This window comes from Papaver somniferum, chromosome 3 (genome assembly GCF_003573695.1).
Source record: "Papaver somniferum cultivar HN1 chromosome 3, ASM357369v1, whole genome shotgun sequence".
NCBI classification, from domain to species: domain Eukaryota; kingdom Viridiplantae; phylum Streptophyta; class Magnoliopsida; order Ranunculales; family Papaveraceae; genus Papaver; species Papaver somniferum.
Window position 1 is genome coordinate 20669068 of NC_039360.1, and position 12923 is coordinate 20681990.

Here is a 12923-nt window from a genome sequence, read left to right on the forward strand (position 1 = left end):
CAACATTATGAACTTCCCATATTAACCAAACTGTATTTCTGATAGCTATCCAAACCCTAAGTTTATAGCCGAAATCGAAAAAACACTTTATTGGTTAATCAAGGGATTAGCCAGAGATATTTATGGAGGGATCGCAACTGCAATAGATCCTTGAGACAATTCCTAGTATAGATCCTTGTTTAAGGGATCGGTCCTACTAGAGATCATATGGATCGGTCTTAGTAAAGATCCTTGTTTAAGGGATCTGTCCTAGAATAGACCATTTGATTTATTTTAAATATGAAACAAGTTTTGCAAGTCTACTTCCTTAAACTCATGTAGTTAAACTTAGTTTTATAAGCATTGAATCAACCCAAAGTTCAAATTACTAACTAGTAACGATTTACAAAGACAGTGTCATGTCAAGTTTATGAAATTCAAAACATAAACGTTGTATTTCGTAATTCAATATACCAAAGTTGTGTAAAACACTAGTATATACTTCCTTGACACTTTGATCATAATGGAATGATCAAGTTACTAATATTAGAGATACATATAATAACGTCGTATATTATGTTTTCAATCTAAACGACTTGAAAAAAAAAACATAGATAGAAATGGAAACAAGTCAATTTTTTAATACTAACCTTGAAGAGGAGGGTGATGCATTCTTTGATGCTGATACTTCTTCAGGTTCTTTATAGTAACATGTGCAAGTCTCCATATTTTAAATATTCCTAGTCTAATATAACAAAGTTGACTCTAGTGATATAATCAAGCAACTTCGAGTTTTGGAGCTAAAATGTAACAACCAAACTTGACATACCAACGCTTGGTGGATTTAACCGAGCAATCCTTTAACAAACAGGTTAAAAAAATATCAATCAACTCATAGTGGCAGTCCAATGCACCTTCTTTAATTGGGCTTTGCACACTCTAAATTTTGATCGTTTTCCCATGTCAACTTTAGTTTGTAAATTGGATTTAACTGTAAAATATTCTTAGAGCATGGACTGTAGAATGAGTGTAAAAAACATTTGTTCACTATCAAATCGAGTGAGGGATTATGAGAAAGAGTGATTTTCTGACCGTAGGATAACAAAGTAAAAGACTAGAAGGCTGATGTTCAGCCGCACGGAGAGAATCACGTGCCTCCCATGTATGTACTTTTTTTAATAATAACATTAACATGGGAGCGGCATCAAACAGTTTAAGATAAATAAAAAAAGTGAAAAAAGTGTTTGAGCGGCTAAACGTCAATAGCTTCAGGGTTTTTTTCAAGCGACTGAAATCAACCTCTTAATTTCGACTGTTGGACACTCTTTCACTTGGATTGGGTGACAGCGGACATATCCACACTACCCATATTAGCACCTAAATTGATCATATTTGATATATGTTCTCCATATTGAGTGAGAGCTCTTACTTCATAGCCCTTTCTCTTAACAATTTGTTTGATTTGTTTTCATCTTGATGTAATCCACTCATTCCCGGTGGCCGCCTTTTAGGGCTGGCAATGGATAAATATCCGCCGGATATTGGCCATACCGATAAGGTTAAGGTTAAGGGTTATCGGATATCCGATATCCGATAACATCCGACGGATATCAAAAATCCAATTCGATAAGGTTAAGGTTAACCTATCGGATATCGGATTTTTATCCGTTAATATCCGGTTTTGTTGGACAGAAGCAAAATCTGAAATTTAACAGAATTTTCAAGTATTTAGCTTAACTGAAAGACAGAAAAACCCACACAAACACTACTCCAGTGTCTCAGTCACATCACACATGAAGAAAAAAACTACAAACACCCAACCAAACAGTCTGCAAACTAAAGTACACAACAGCAAAAGACAAAAAACCATATCTTCTTGTACATAGACTTAACAATAATGTCAAACAACTTGCTAGTGATGATCTTCCTTGGATGCCTGGTTATATGTTGCATCATTGCATCAACTTCAGTCGATGACTTCCATATCTGCATTCACAAACGAAACAAAAGAGAAGCAAACATGGTTTATACTAGCAACAGGGTTTAAGCGAAACAAAACGAAACAAACGAAACAATATGATAAAAGCGCATTTGCAGGTGGAGTTATACTAGCAACAGGGTTTATACATGTTTGTCCATACTCATGCTACTCAGTACTCATGTCATGCTCATGGTTATGCTTTCCTTGGTTGTTGCAGAAAATGAAAGATTCAATTGTTGTTCGATCAGCTAATGGTACATGATGCATCACAGAAAAGCAAAGGAAAAGAACTAAGCAAAGTAAAAGAAGATTTACCTGCATCAAAGGAGCCTGGCAGCCAATCACTTAAGCATAGAAGTGCTTGGACTAATTCTGGACTTAATGAAGCTCTGTGTGTTGTTAGAACCCTTCCACCATCGCTGAACATGGACTCTGATGCTACACTGGTCACCGGAACAGCCAACACATCCCTTGCTATCTTTGATAGAATTGGGTACTTAGCGGCACTTAGCTTCCACCAACTCAATATATCAAAATTGTATTCATCTTGGGGTGACACAGTTGGAAGAATTGGTTCTTCTAAGTACGTCTCTAACTCAGATTTTTGAACATCATATTCATCATTTTCCAACAGAAAAGTAGCATAATCTGGGTTAGTTGTACCTGGGACTCTTACATCCATGCGAGAGACAGAGTTGCTAAAGAAAGCAGGAGCTGAAGTGTTGTTTTGAGATTCATATGCCTTGAAAATTTTGGTCAAGTCTATTCTGAACTTCTCATACTCAACTGATGCACGTTCATTATCCCCAAAAATTATCTTATATGTGAACCTAACCCATTTTGCCTTATATCTTGGATCTAAAACCACTCCAATGCTCATAATCAAGTTACTTTCACTCCAGTATGCATTAAACTTTTCTCTCATTTTCAACCCCATTTCTCTGACATACTCAAAAGTACTATCTTCCCAACTTGTGATGCTTTGGTTAATTTTGTATACTCTATGTTAATTTTGATTTTTTGATACCATACAACAAAGAATTTCAAATTCATATAAATCCAATAGAAAATCAAAAAGTTATTTCCCTTCTAAGTTTTTCTTATAAACCCTAATTTCTAATTTAGGGAAGAACATCACAAACCCTAACTCTCTAAAATAAAAATTAAACATCATACAATTTTATAATTCAAAATATACATCAAACCCACCTACAATCCGCTATTCGCAACAATAATAGACAACAAAAACAATTAAATACGCAATCGATTTGGGGAAAAAAAACCTAAAGTTCGAAACAATAATAGAAAACACAAAAAATGACTTACTTCTTGATTGAGAGTCTCTAATCATCAATATTCTCGACCAAATCACGATAAAATCGATCGCTCAGTCCCCCTCTCTCGATCAAATAACGAACCAGTGAATCACTGTTAGAGAATGAGAAAAAACGGACTTTTGGTAGAATGAATGAAATGGGTTATTCTCTCCCGACATGCGACACATATACCTAGGGGTAGGAAATTACAAGTACACCCCTAAACTATCGGATATCGGATATTAACCTAACGGAAACAGCCTATTCCGATATCGATATCGTTAAGAGGAAATATCCGATAGCATATCGGATTCCGATATCCATTATCCGATATGTCGGATTAAATCCTATAGGATGTCGGATTTCGTAAATGGATATCGGATATCGGTTATCCATTGCCAGCCCTACCGCCTTTTAACCATTTTTTCATTTCAAGTCAAATATTTTTTTCATAATTAAAAACCATAAAATAATAGTCTAAATAACATATTAACTCCGATATATTTTTTCATTTCTATTTGTTACCTTCAAAGTTTTCCTTTAAAATTTATATAAAGTTTCTCCAAACTAGACATATGAATGGTGAATCCTTTTAGGAACAATGAGTCTCATACAAAATTTATGGCTAATTTATGCATAGTTAGGACGAAAATTTAGGGACAAATTTTGGAAAATGGGTATTTAATAAGTTAATTTCAGAAGTTATAAGCATAATTATTTTTTAGCTTAACAAAAATTTAAGTTTTTACTTCTTGAAGTCATTTCGAAATGGTGTCTCCAAACTAAATTATGACTTTTCGACTTAATCGAGTCGAAAAAGGAAATTTGTAAGGTGTACCCAAACACCCTAAACAATAATTTTCTTCACAAAAAGTGGAACGTTTTTACTCATAGATTTTTTTTTGTTCCTTGTGATCCTTTTTTTTAGTAAAAGAGGAACACCTTCGGAATGATATATATGAAGATGATCGATTTCGAAAATCGAAATAATTACAGGATTTTTCAAAATCATTACACTATCATAAGATTTATATTTTATAGTATTTCCACCATCTCTTGACTATCCATCCTAATTTTATGTACTTAAAAAACGTTTCAGAATTCTCATAGGGCTAATTTATATCACATGGCCTAACTAGTTTTGAAACGAAACTAATTTTTCTGATGCACATAGTAGTGTTTGGATCAAATCTAACCCTGTGCTTTCAAGAACGTGTAAATCTAGTTTACATGAACTAAGGTTTCCATAATAACAATTTGTTACATCTAAAATTAAATAACAAAGTCTTATATAATTATAGCTTAACTATCAGAGGTTTTCAGAACGGGTTTCTTGAGGTATGGGTCAGGATGAAACTGCCTGAATCGACATTGAAGTCACTGCAGGTGATAAACTTGTCGATGATATTAATGTTGTTTCCTTTGTTTCCACGGAAAAAGTGCTAAAAAACCTAAACTGATAAAATCTTCCCTGGTTGATAAACTCAAAACTCGCTGGAGAATTATCTGTGTTCATGAACCTAACTGAGAAGGAAAATATCAGAGATGGGGTAACAAATCTCCCTAGATAGTAGACTTGGATCCAAACTTCATCAAGACCATGTATCTGCCAGGGAGAGGCATCACCAAACTTGAAGCATAAATTGATCAAAGAACCCGTACATGAAAATGAAGACATAAACAAAAAAAAACGTAAAAACTAGAAACAACAACAAAAAAGAGACTTGATCCGACTATAACTATCGAAAATGCTTCATGTCCCCCATAATTGTCCACAAAAGCTATCCCCCATTACGTGTCACTTAATTATTGACTCAATTTCTTTAAATGGACCCCCTGCTATCTCTATTGAAACATTTTGACAGAATCTAATGGCCTAAATCATGCCACCTAATGGGGGATGATAATGGTGGATGATAGTGGGGGACGAATAGCACTTCCGACATTAAACAACCCAAGGAAAGGAGTTAGAGAACGTTTGTAGCCTGATAGACACTAAGATGCGCAGAGATACCATAGAAGAATATATTGTAGGGACTAGTTTGGAGGTTAGGGACGAAATTACTTGTACGCCTTGACGTCTTCTATTCATCCGGTCACAACCCATACCTAAATAAACAACCAAAGACTATATCAAACAAACTCGAAGAAAAAAATGAAGATTAAAGAAAAAAAAGGTTGAAATCAAGAACTAGCTAGATTTGCATAGGTTAAAGCGGATAATCTAAAGATTTTGAGATGAAGATTGATTCTACTCAGAAGTCAGATTAGCCCCTTATAATTTTATAGCCTGTTTGGATATCATTCTATAAGTTATTTTTGATTTTTGGAAGCAAAGTAGTCCGAAGTTAGTTTGTGTACACAATTTTTGAATGACTTCTAAAAGAAACAAAAATCGACTTCTTGTAAAGCAAAATGTTTTGCTTTTGACTTCTGACATCCAAACACATCAGTAGGGCGTTTATGTTTTTGGAGAGGAAGTAGAAAGGGAGGAAAAAATCGCATACTTAAATCACTTAATTTTGATTTTTGAGTTCCCAAATTAATTTTTTGAAAATCCACAAAATGGTCATAGTATTAGGACGCGGTTCACAAAACCATCCTACTGCTACAATCTATTAACAAAATGGTCATACTTACGCTAAGAAGAGAGTTAAGTGGTGACTCACATACGTGAGTGAAGTAACCTATGTATTTTTCTCATTAATCCCTCCAAACATAATTTTAATTTTACTTTCATTATAATTGTTTTGGGGGTGGTGCTATTTATAGGTAGTGGTGCCTATACACCCAAATTAATTTGAAGCTCAAAAAAAAAAAAAAAAAAAAAAAATTCAAACCAACTTCTCGTCTTTTTTTCTTTTCTTTTTGGTAGTCTGGCAGTGGACTTTTTTGGTAGACTGACAGCAGACTTGGATATATCATTCACCTCTAGTAAATTCTTATTGTTTTTACATTTCCGTGTAAATAAATAACTTGTGGTTTTGGGTAATTCAGTTTTCAAAAAACAGTAATCCATTCTTTTCATTTCTTTAAATGAAGTACTGTTTGTTTGGTTCACTGCTACAACCAACAGTCAGCACAGCTGCAACAGCAGCAGCAGTTTGCAGGCAGACAGCCGAGTAGCAGGCGCCGTTTCCCTTTTCTTGCACTCTTCACTCCCCATCACCTTTCCTCATTTGTTTCTTCCTATCCATCTCTCTCTATCTCCACAAGAATTTAAAGCACAAAGAAAATATATCCCCTGATGGAGATTGAACCCTGTCTGCCTTTCTTTCTTTGTTTCTTTCATCACTGCTCTGCTCTGTATAATTAAACCGTGAACTCCCTTTCTCTGTCTCTACTGAAAATTCAAGATAATGGAGCAGGATGATCATCATCATCATGAGTATTATGCTTGTTTACCACAGTGGTTAGAATCACTACTTGATGAGAAGTTTTTTGTTCCATGTTACATTCATGAAGATGCAAGGAAGAACGAAAAGAATGTGTTCTGTTTAGATTGTTGTACTAGTGTTTGTACTCATTGTTGTCCTTCTATTCATGATTCTCATCGGCTTTTACAAGTTAGAAGATATATTTACAAAGATGTTCTCAGGCTTGATGATATTCAGAAGCTCATTGATTGTTCTCATGTTCAAGTAAGTAGTACTATCAATCATCAGAATCACCTCTGTTTTCTCAAAATTAACTCTTTTTTTTTTCTTTTTTTTGGTTTTGTTTTTTGATTTTGCAGAGTTATACAAGTAATGGTGCAAAGGTTATATTCATAAATCAAAGGCCACAGTCAAGACCATTTAGAGTTTCAGGGAATACGTGCAGCACCTGTTACAGAAGTCTGCAAGAGAGATATTTTTTCTGTTCTTTGTATTGCAAGGTTCAACATCTAGTAAAATTAGAAGGTGGGGTTTCAAGATATCTCTATGAATGTGATTTCCTGCCATTATCAGAAGAAGAAGAAGGTAAAGAAGAAGATGAAATTGATTATGATAATGGTATGATGACTCCTGATTCTGTTCTTGAATCACCTCTACTTTCTTCCCGTACCCATTCTGGTTCAAGTACTGCTAGTGCTAGTGGTGGTAATTTGGGAATCGATTGCAGAACCCTTTTAAGTACTGCAACAACTGATTTTGTGAGAAAGAAGAGGAGTAGCAAAACCGGTAATTCAAGCTCAAACAACCAATATCACTGTTCATCACCTGAAATTGCTGCTATGAATCGTCGGAAGGGTATTCCACAAAGGTCTCCTCTCTATGGATAATTATGTTTGGTTGGTATTATTACTCTGTTTCTTTTGTCAATTAATGGTTTCTTTTTGGATGGGGGGGAAGCAATAGAGAGATTCAAGTATATTACTGCCTCCATTCCAATTTTGTAGAGAAGAAGAAACTTTTTTTTTTGTTTTGAGGTCCCTGTTTGATTCATATTTTGCCATTACAATCTTTTTTCTCTCTTTCAATTCTGTGGATATAGTTTGCAGAGAACAGTAAATTCATGGCGGGGGGGTCTGTTTAAACTTTAACTTTCTTTCTTATTATTTTTTCAGTAATTTCATTTATCATTCAGTACTTGTTAAATTTTAGTTAGTTTCAATTGAGCTAAGTTTCATCAATTTGGGGGTACCCTGTCTAATATCCAAGCTTCAAATGTGTCTTAATGTCTCAGAATTCTCTAATTTTATTTTCTGAGTGCAACAATTGGGTTCTTACTAGTTTAACAATGTCACAGTGTCAATTAAATTTTGGGACGTTTGCGTGTGTTGGATGCAGTGTCATAACTGTTGGTTGATTTCTGTACATATGTTAGTTTAAATCTCTGTTATTGACCTCCATAGGATTTAGTGTTGCAACGATGATGATGATGATGATGATGATATTAAAGAGGAGCATTTATGCAAGTTTCAAATTAGAACTTAGAAGGCAAGAATAATGTATAAATGCAAATTGAATGTTTTGTCAGGGGTTGGATAATTGGAGGGAAAAAAGATTTTAGGATTGGTCGTGTGGTGTTGGAAGGGTATTAGGGCACAGGTGTTGTAAAGCTAGAGGGGAGGTTGTGAATAGGGACACACTCTCATCATCACAGGCTAAGGGTTGAAAAATTGGGACTCTGAAATCTTATAGAAAGCTGTGTGAAGAGTGAAGACCCACCTCTCTTTGCTTTTGTTTCTACCTAGGGATATAACTAGAACAATGACAAAAGAAAGAAACATCAAAGTTTTCAACAATAAAAGTTTGTTTTTTTGGAATGTCATTTTCTTAGTTTTTAAATTTGGTTTTGGGAAGGACTTTTTGGCATTGGGAACAGCATGAAGAAGACCAATGTTAAATTAGTATGAATGGAAAATGTTCAAATTAGAGGGGATTCTATCCCAATACAGAGAGGATGGGAACTTTGGACTCCAAAGGTTTCTCACTAGGAGTAGGAGTATTCACCAGCAACAAAGAACAAGAGAAAGTAACCCCCCCACACCCACCACAGAGCAAGAGAGAATTGTTTACGAGTATTATTATTTCCAACTACAAAATAGATGAGACAGCTATCAGGCAAAGAAGGCCAGGCCAAGAGAATAAAAGAACATAACTGCTGCCTGCGGCTAGGCCGAAGGAATATGGGTACTCTGTATTTTTGATGTCCCTGTTTCAATGTGGATTTATCACCAATTGTAAATATGAAAGACAAAAAATGTAGATCCTTCTATATTGGAGGAAGAGAAGGCTGCATTTTGAAAAAAAAAAAAAAAAAAATCTCCTTTTGAGCTTTTCTTGTTTAAATGATTGGAAGAAGGAACTAATCTAAATCCCTAAAATCACAGCATTCATCTATGAGTAAAAGGTTAGTAAGCTCCAAGTAGAGACTACGAAAGAGTCAATGAGGATCTGTTATTCAAAGTTACAAACATTAAAGTCTTGACATACCAAAGAAACTAAAGGTCCATGCTAATTAGAAAACATCCAGTACTCAAGGGGAAGCCAAACATGCAACCTGCTACATCTAGTTAAACACAACGTGGAACGAAGGGAGAAGGACAACAGCCTAACGGAGCCTCTAAAAAGTTAATTACTCACAAGCACACTTCAAAGGTTCCACCATTCCTTTCTTCTTGGTTGAGCATGTGTACAACCTCCGCCACACCCTCTGCAATTTCCTTCTGGAACCCACCTTCTGGTAGATCAAACCTTCTCCTTTTCATTGAACCCAACTTTCCTGGAGGCTGGGGATCCACTACTTCAAGCATTGCTTCCAGTTCATCCACCATTGACCTCCTTGCTGCTCGAACCATAAGATCAGCTCCCTGCAACACAACAAAGGGCAGCGACAATTAGAAGAACATATAAGAATGGGTGTATGCTTGTGTTGCATAACTAACAAAACAATATGAAATACAAACACAAATATGTTCCCTTTTGATGTAAGAAATCGAAGTTTCCAAATATATTTGTTTCTATCACAAGTTTCAGAAGCCTACCTAGTGATAGTGAAATCAAAAGAAGGAAGAAAAAAAAGATAGCGTGTATAAGTCATATTGGAAAGTTTATTTTCCATATCTGGATAATCTTAAAATCAACCACCAGACCTATCTGGCTTCCCTAAATATCTTCGGTTGTATCCACAAGTATTAGATCCGCATTCCAGTCTTGTAACAATGACAAATTACGAGCATATACTAATTACAGGGACACAAAAGAGGTTAATGTTATTCACTAAAATTAACAAGTGGCAGTACCTGAGGACATGGCAAAAATCTTGAAAACAAGGTGTCATTGTACACAGTTGAAAAAACAACAACAACAAGGTTCGTGCCCTAAGCATATATAAAGAACCAACCAACGTCTGTCTCTGAGACGTTATTAATCTCAAAGTAACTTTAGGCTAGAGTGAATGCCAATATAATCAGAATGTCCGAAATGTCAAAAGCACCAATCTACATATAAAAGTTTGATGAACTTATAAGAGTTGTCTAAGAAAAATTGTGAACTGGTGTGTCTTGTTTGTAGGCTTGTTCAAACACTTCTACACCTTTCAGTTTCAGCTGATGTACCATTATTTTGTGACTAATCATATGAGTGATAGGCAAGAAAGGTTCAACCCCATGAAGTTAAGAAACAACATAATGACAGTAGGAGAAATATCAAAAACAAAGCTCGAGACACATACTGACGCTATTAGTTGTGGAACGAAAATTGAAATACATAACAAAATTAAAAAACAAACTATACAAGAACAGATTCATGCAGAAAACCTTCCAATGAGAAGGAAAGCTGAGCGCTACATGAGAAAAACGGGAGGCTCTATTAACAAAGCTCTAAATAACTTTTAGAAGGCTATGAAAGGGCAGTTTGTGCGCCAAAATAAAAGCCCACATAAACTAGTTCATTTGACATTACACAATTCAAATTTAGGCAGTAGTGCCTATTGTTTGAGAACAATGATTTCTTAATGCAATATCAATGTCTAATGATGTACTGCCTTAAAATGACATAATACGTGCTTGCTAACATTTCATTTTTTAAAGGTTGGACTATTCCATTTTTCCAACGATCCAAGTCCTGGCAGGTTTTGAAGGTTAATACATGCTGATGTTGACTGTGCTATAGGTAAGGCTGTGAAAAACTGCACCCCTGCACATGCTTGAGGTAGTTTATTCAGCAACACAAGGTAGAGCTAATGTACTCAGATTAACGGACACATCGTTTCTGTATTGAACAAATATAGCTGTAAGCTCTAGGTATTGGCCAACATAGCTATCCGACACTTAAGAGCCAATGATGCTAATGCTACAGCCAACAACTCAGTAAGCATACTAACCACATATCATACATTTGACCGCATAAACCTACACTAGGCGGCAAGGCCTGCTCTACCTCATTTTATCGCTGACTTGAGGATACACCAAACATGACCAAACTAGCCGCGTTGTAGCTACCAATAGTGACAAAATGCAACCAACTAAGCAAAGTTGTAAACCCATGCATATCAATCGGCAAGCATTCCTATGACAACTAATCATTGCCATACTAAAACACCAATTTTATTCAAAGAGTATTGTATTTATACCTCAATTGCATCAACAGTGAGTAGAAGAATAATGATCTTCTCAGAGAACTTCTGGCGTTCTTCACCATCACGAACAATACGATGCCTGTATGAGAAGTTATTAAACAATATCCTGAGCTCCTTCAACTTAGCTTTGGCCACAGCTAGCTCACGCAAGGCACGCAGAGCCTGAGATCGCCTTATGAGATATGCTCTAAAGTTAATCTGAATCATCATTGCAGCATCTTGTGGTGACAACTCTTTCTTCTTTCCCTTCACATTGTTAGCAACAGGACCTCTCCTTGCAAAAGCCTGTGTAAGTAAGTTCAATTCAGTCAACTAAAGTCAAACGAAGTCAACAAAAAGATATTACTAAGATTAATAAAGGATTAAGAGTAATTTAAGTATGTTCATACATGTTTGAGAGCAATCACTCTTGGATCAACAGGTTCTTCTTCAATATGAACCGTAGATTTCCCAGAATCCTTGTTCTTTTCCTTCTTCTTCTTCTTATCTACATTCTGATGAGCTGAAGCCGGCAGAGTTGAAGCTTTGTATGTATAAGTTCTAGTAGACGGAGCTTCTTTCCCTTTTCCTCTAATCTCAGCAATCCATTTATAATTCTTCTGCACAACATCATCTTCATCTTCACCACTTTTGATCTCAGCTGACCATTTATACTTCCTGTCAACACCATCTTTGTCATCAGTTTTAATCTCAGCCGTCCATGAATACTTCCGATCTTGCTGTTGCGGTGGTGGTGGTTTGACGTTGTTCTTCTTCTTCGTCTTCATCATCTTCTTCTCCTTCGAGACTCGATCAAGACCAGTTTCCAGTGCAGAAACACGATCACACAGACTCTTGATGTAAGCATCATTTCCTCCTGCTGATCGTTGTTGAATCCTCTTGTAAGTTGATTGGAACGGCGTTTTCTCAATCTGGATCAGATCGGTGACGCTGTCGAAGAAATCGAACGGAGTGAAGAGACATTGCGGTGGTGGAAGTGGTGGTAAATTGAATAAACATAGATTAGGCTTCAAATTGAACCCTAGGACCTCTTCATCGTCTTCAAATGAGGGAAATGAGAACGGATTAGGTCTGAGTATTGAGGTTTCCTTGATGAAGAATGATGGTGATGATTCGTAAATCTCGATTCTTCTTCTGCAGCCTCCTCCAGTCATGATTTTTCAGAGAGAAGAAATTGTCTAACTAAAGAGTCAGTGATTGAGTGAACGAGTGGAGAAAATGTTGTTATTGGGAGCCGTTAAAAGTGGAAGTGGGAGAGGAGAAGAAATCAATAAATGAAGGCGAAAACGTGAAGAAAAGAAAAGGAGGAGGCCGTCAAAAGGTGGCGGATTAGGGGTAAAGTTGGTATCTTTTAGATTCTCTTTAAAGCATCCCATGACAAATTGACAGGGATAATGCTACTTTTTACTTCAAATCAAGATTATTAAAGCATAATACCAGTTTTGATTAACAAGATCCAAATTAAAGCCTAATCATAATTATATTCTCTCTGCCCCTATTTGATTTGATCCGATTATTTTCAGATGAAGGGAGTACTTGGATGATCAACTGTGTAACGACGGTCAATTGCCGATTACCCG

At 35.9% G+C, this 12923-nt stretch overlaps 2 protein-coding genes across 2 annotated transcripts; one reads left to right on the plus strand and one right to left on the minus strand.

Annotated features, from left to right (window-relative positions):
• Positions 1–6367: 6367 nt before the first annotated feature.
• On the plus strand, positions 6368–7774 carry LOC113361008. The gene is made up of 2 exons (XM_026604402.1): positions 6368–6917; positions 7013–7774. Exons 1-2 carry the CDS (start codon positions 6636–6638, stop codon positions 7538–7540), a joined length of 810 nt encoding a protein of 269 aa, XP_026460187.1. The 5' UTR covers positions 6368–6635; the 3' UTR covers positions 7541–7774.
• A 1328-nt stretch (positions 7775–9102) lies between these two features.
• Positions 9103–12620, minus strand: LOC113355483 (BAG family molecular chaperone regulator 7-like). The gene is made up of 3 exons (XM_026598352.1): positions 11733–12620; positions 11338–11628; positions 9103–9574 (listed from the first exon to the last, which is right to left on the minus strand). The coding sequence occupies exons 1-3, from the start codon at positions 12495–12497 to the stop codon at positions 9344–9346; spliced, it is 1287 nt and encodes a 428-aa protein (XP_026454137.1). The 5' UTR covers positions 12498–12620; the 3' UTR covers positions 9103–9343.
• Between the last annotated feature and the right edge of the window lie 303 nt (positions 12621–12923).

What these genes read in the sequence shown, in the direction of transcription:
- LOC113361008 (XM_026604402.1), top strand. Translation starts at nt 6,636, where the DNA reads ATGGAGCAGGATGATCATCATCATCATGAGTATTATGCTTGTTTACCA. An exon ending in TTGATTGTTCTCATGTTCAA is followed by an intron (nt 6,918 to 7,012) that starts GTAAGTAGTACT and finishes TTGATTTTGCAG; the next exon opens with AGTTATACAAGTAATGGTGC.
- LOC113355483 (XM_026598352.1), bottom strand. Translation starts at nt 12,497, where the DNA reads ATGACTGGAGGAGGCTGCAGAAGAAGAATCGAGATTTACGAATCATCA. An exon ending in GAGTGATTGCTCTCAAACAT is followed by an intron (nt 11,629 to 11,732) that starts GTATGAACATAC and finishes TTACTTACACAG; the next exon opens with GCTTTTGCAAGGAGAGGTCC. An exon ending in TCACTGTTGATGCAATTGAG is followed by an intron (nt 9,575 to 11,337) that starts GTATAAATACAA and finishes GTTGTGTTGCAG; the next exon opens with GGAGCTGATCTTATGGTTCG.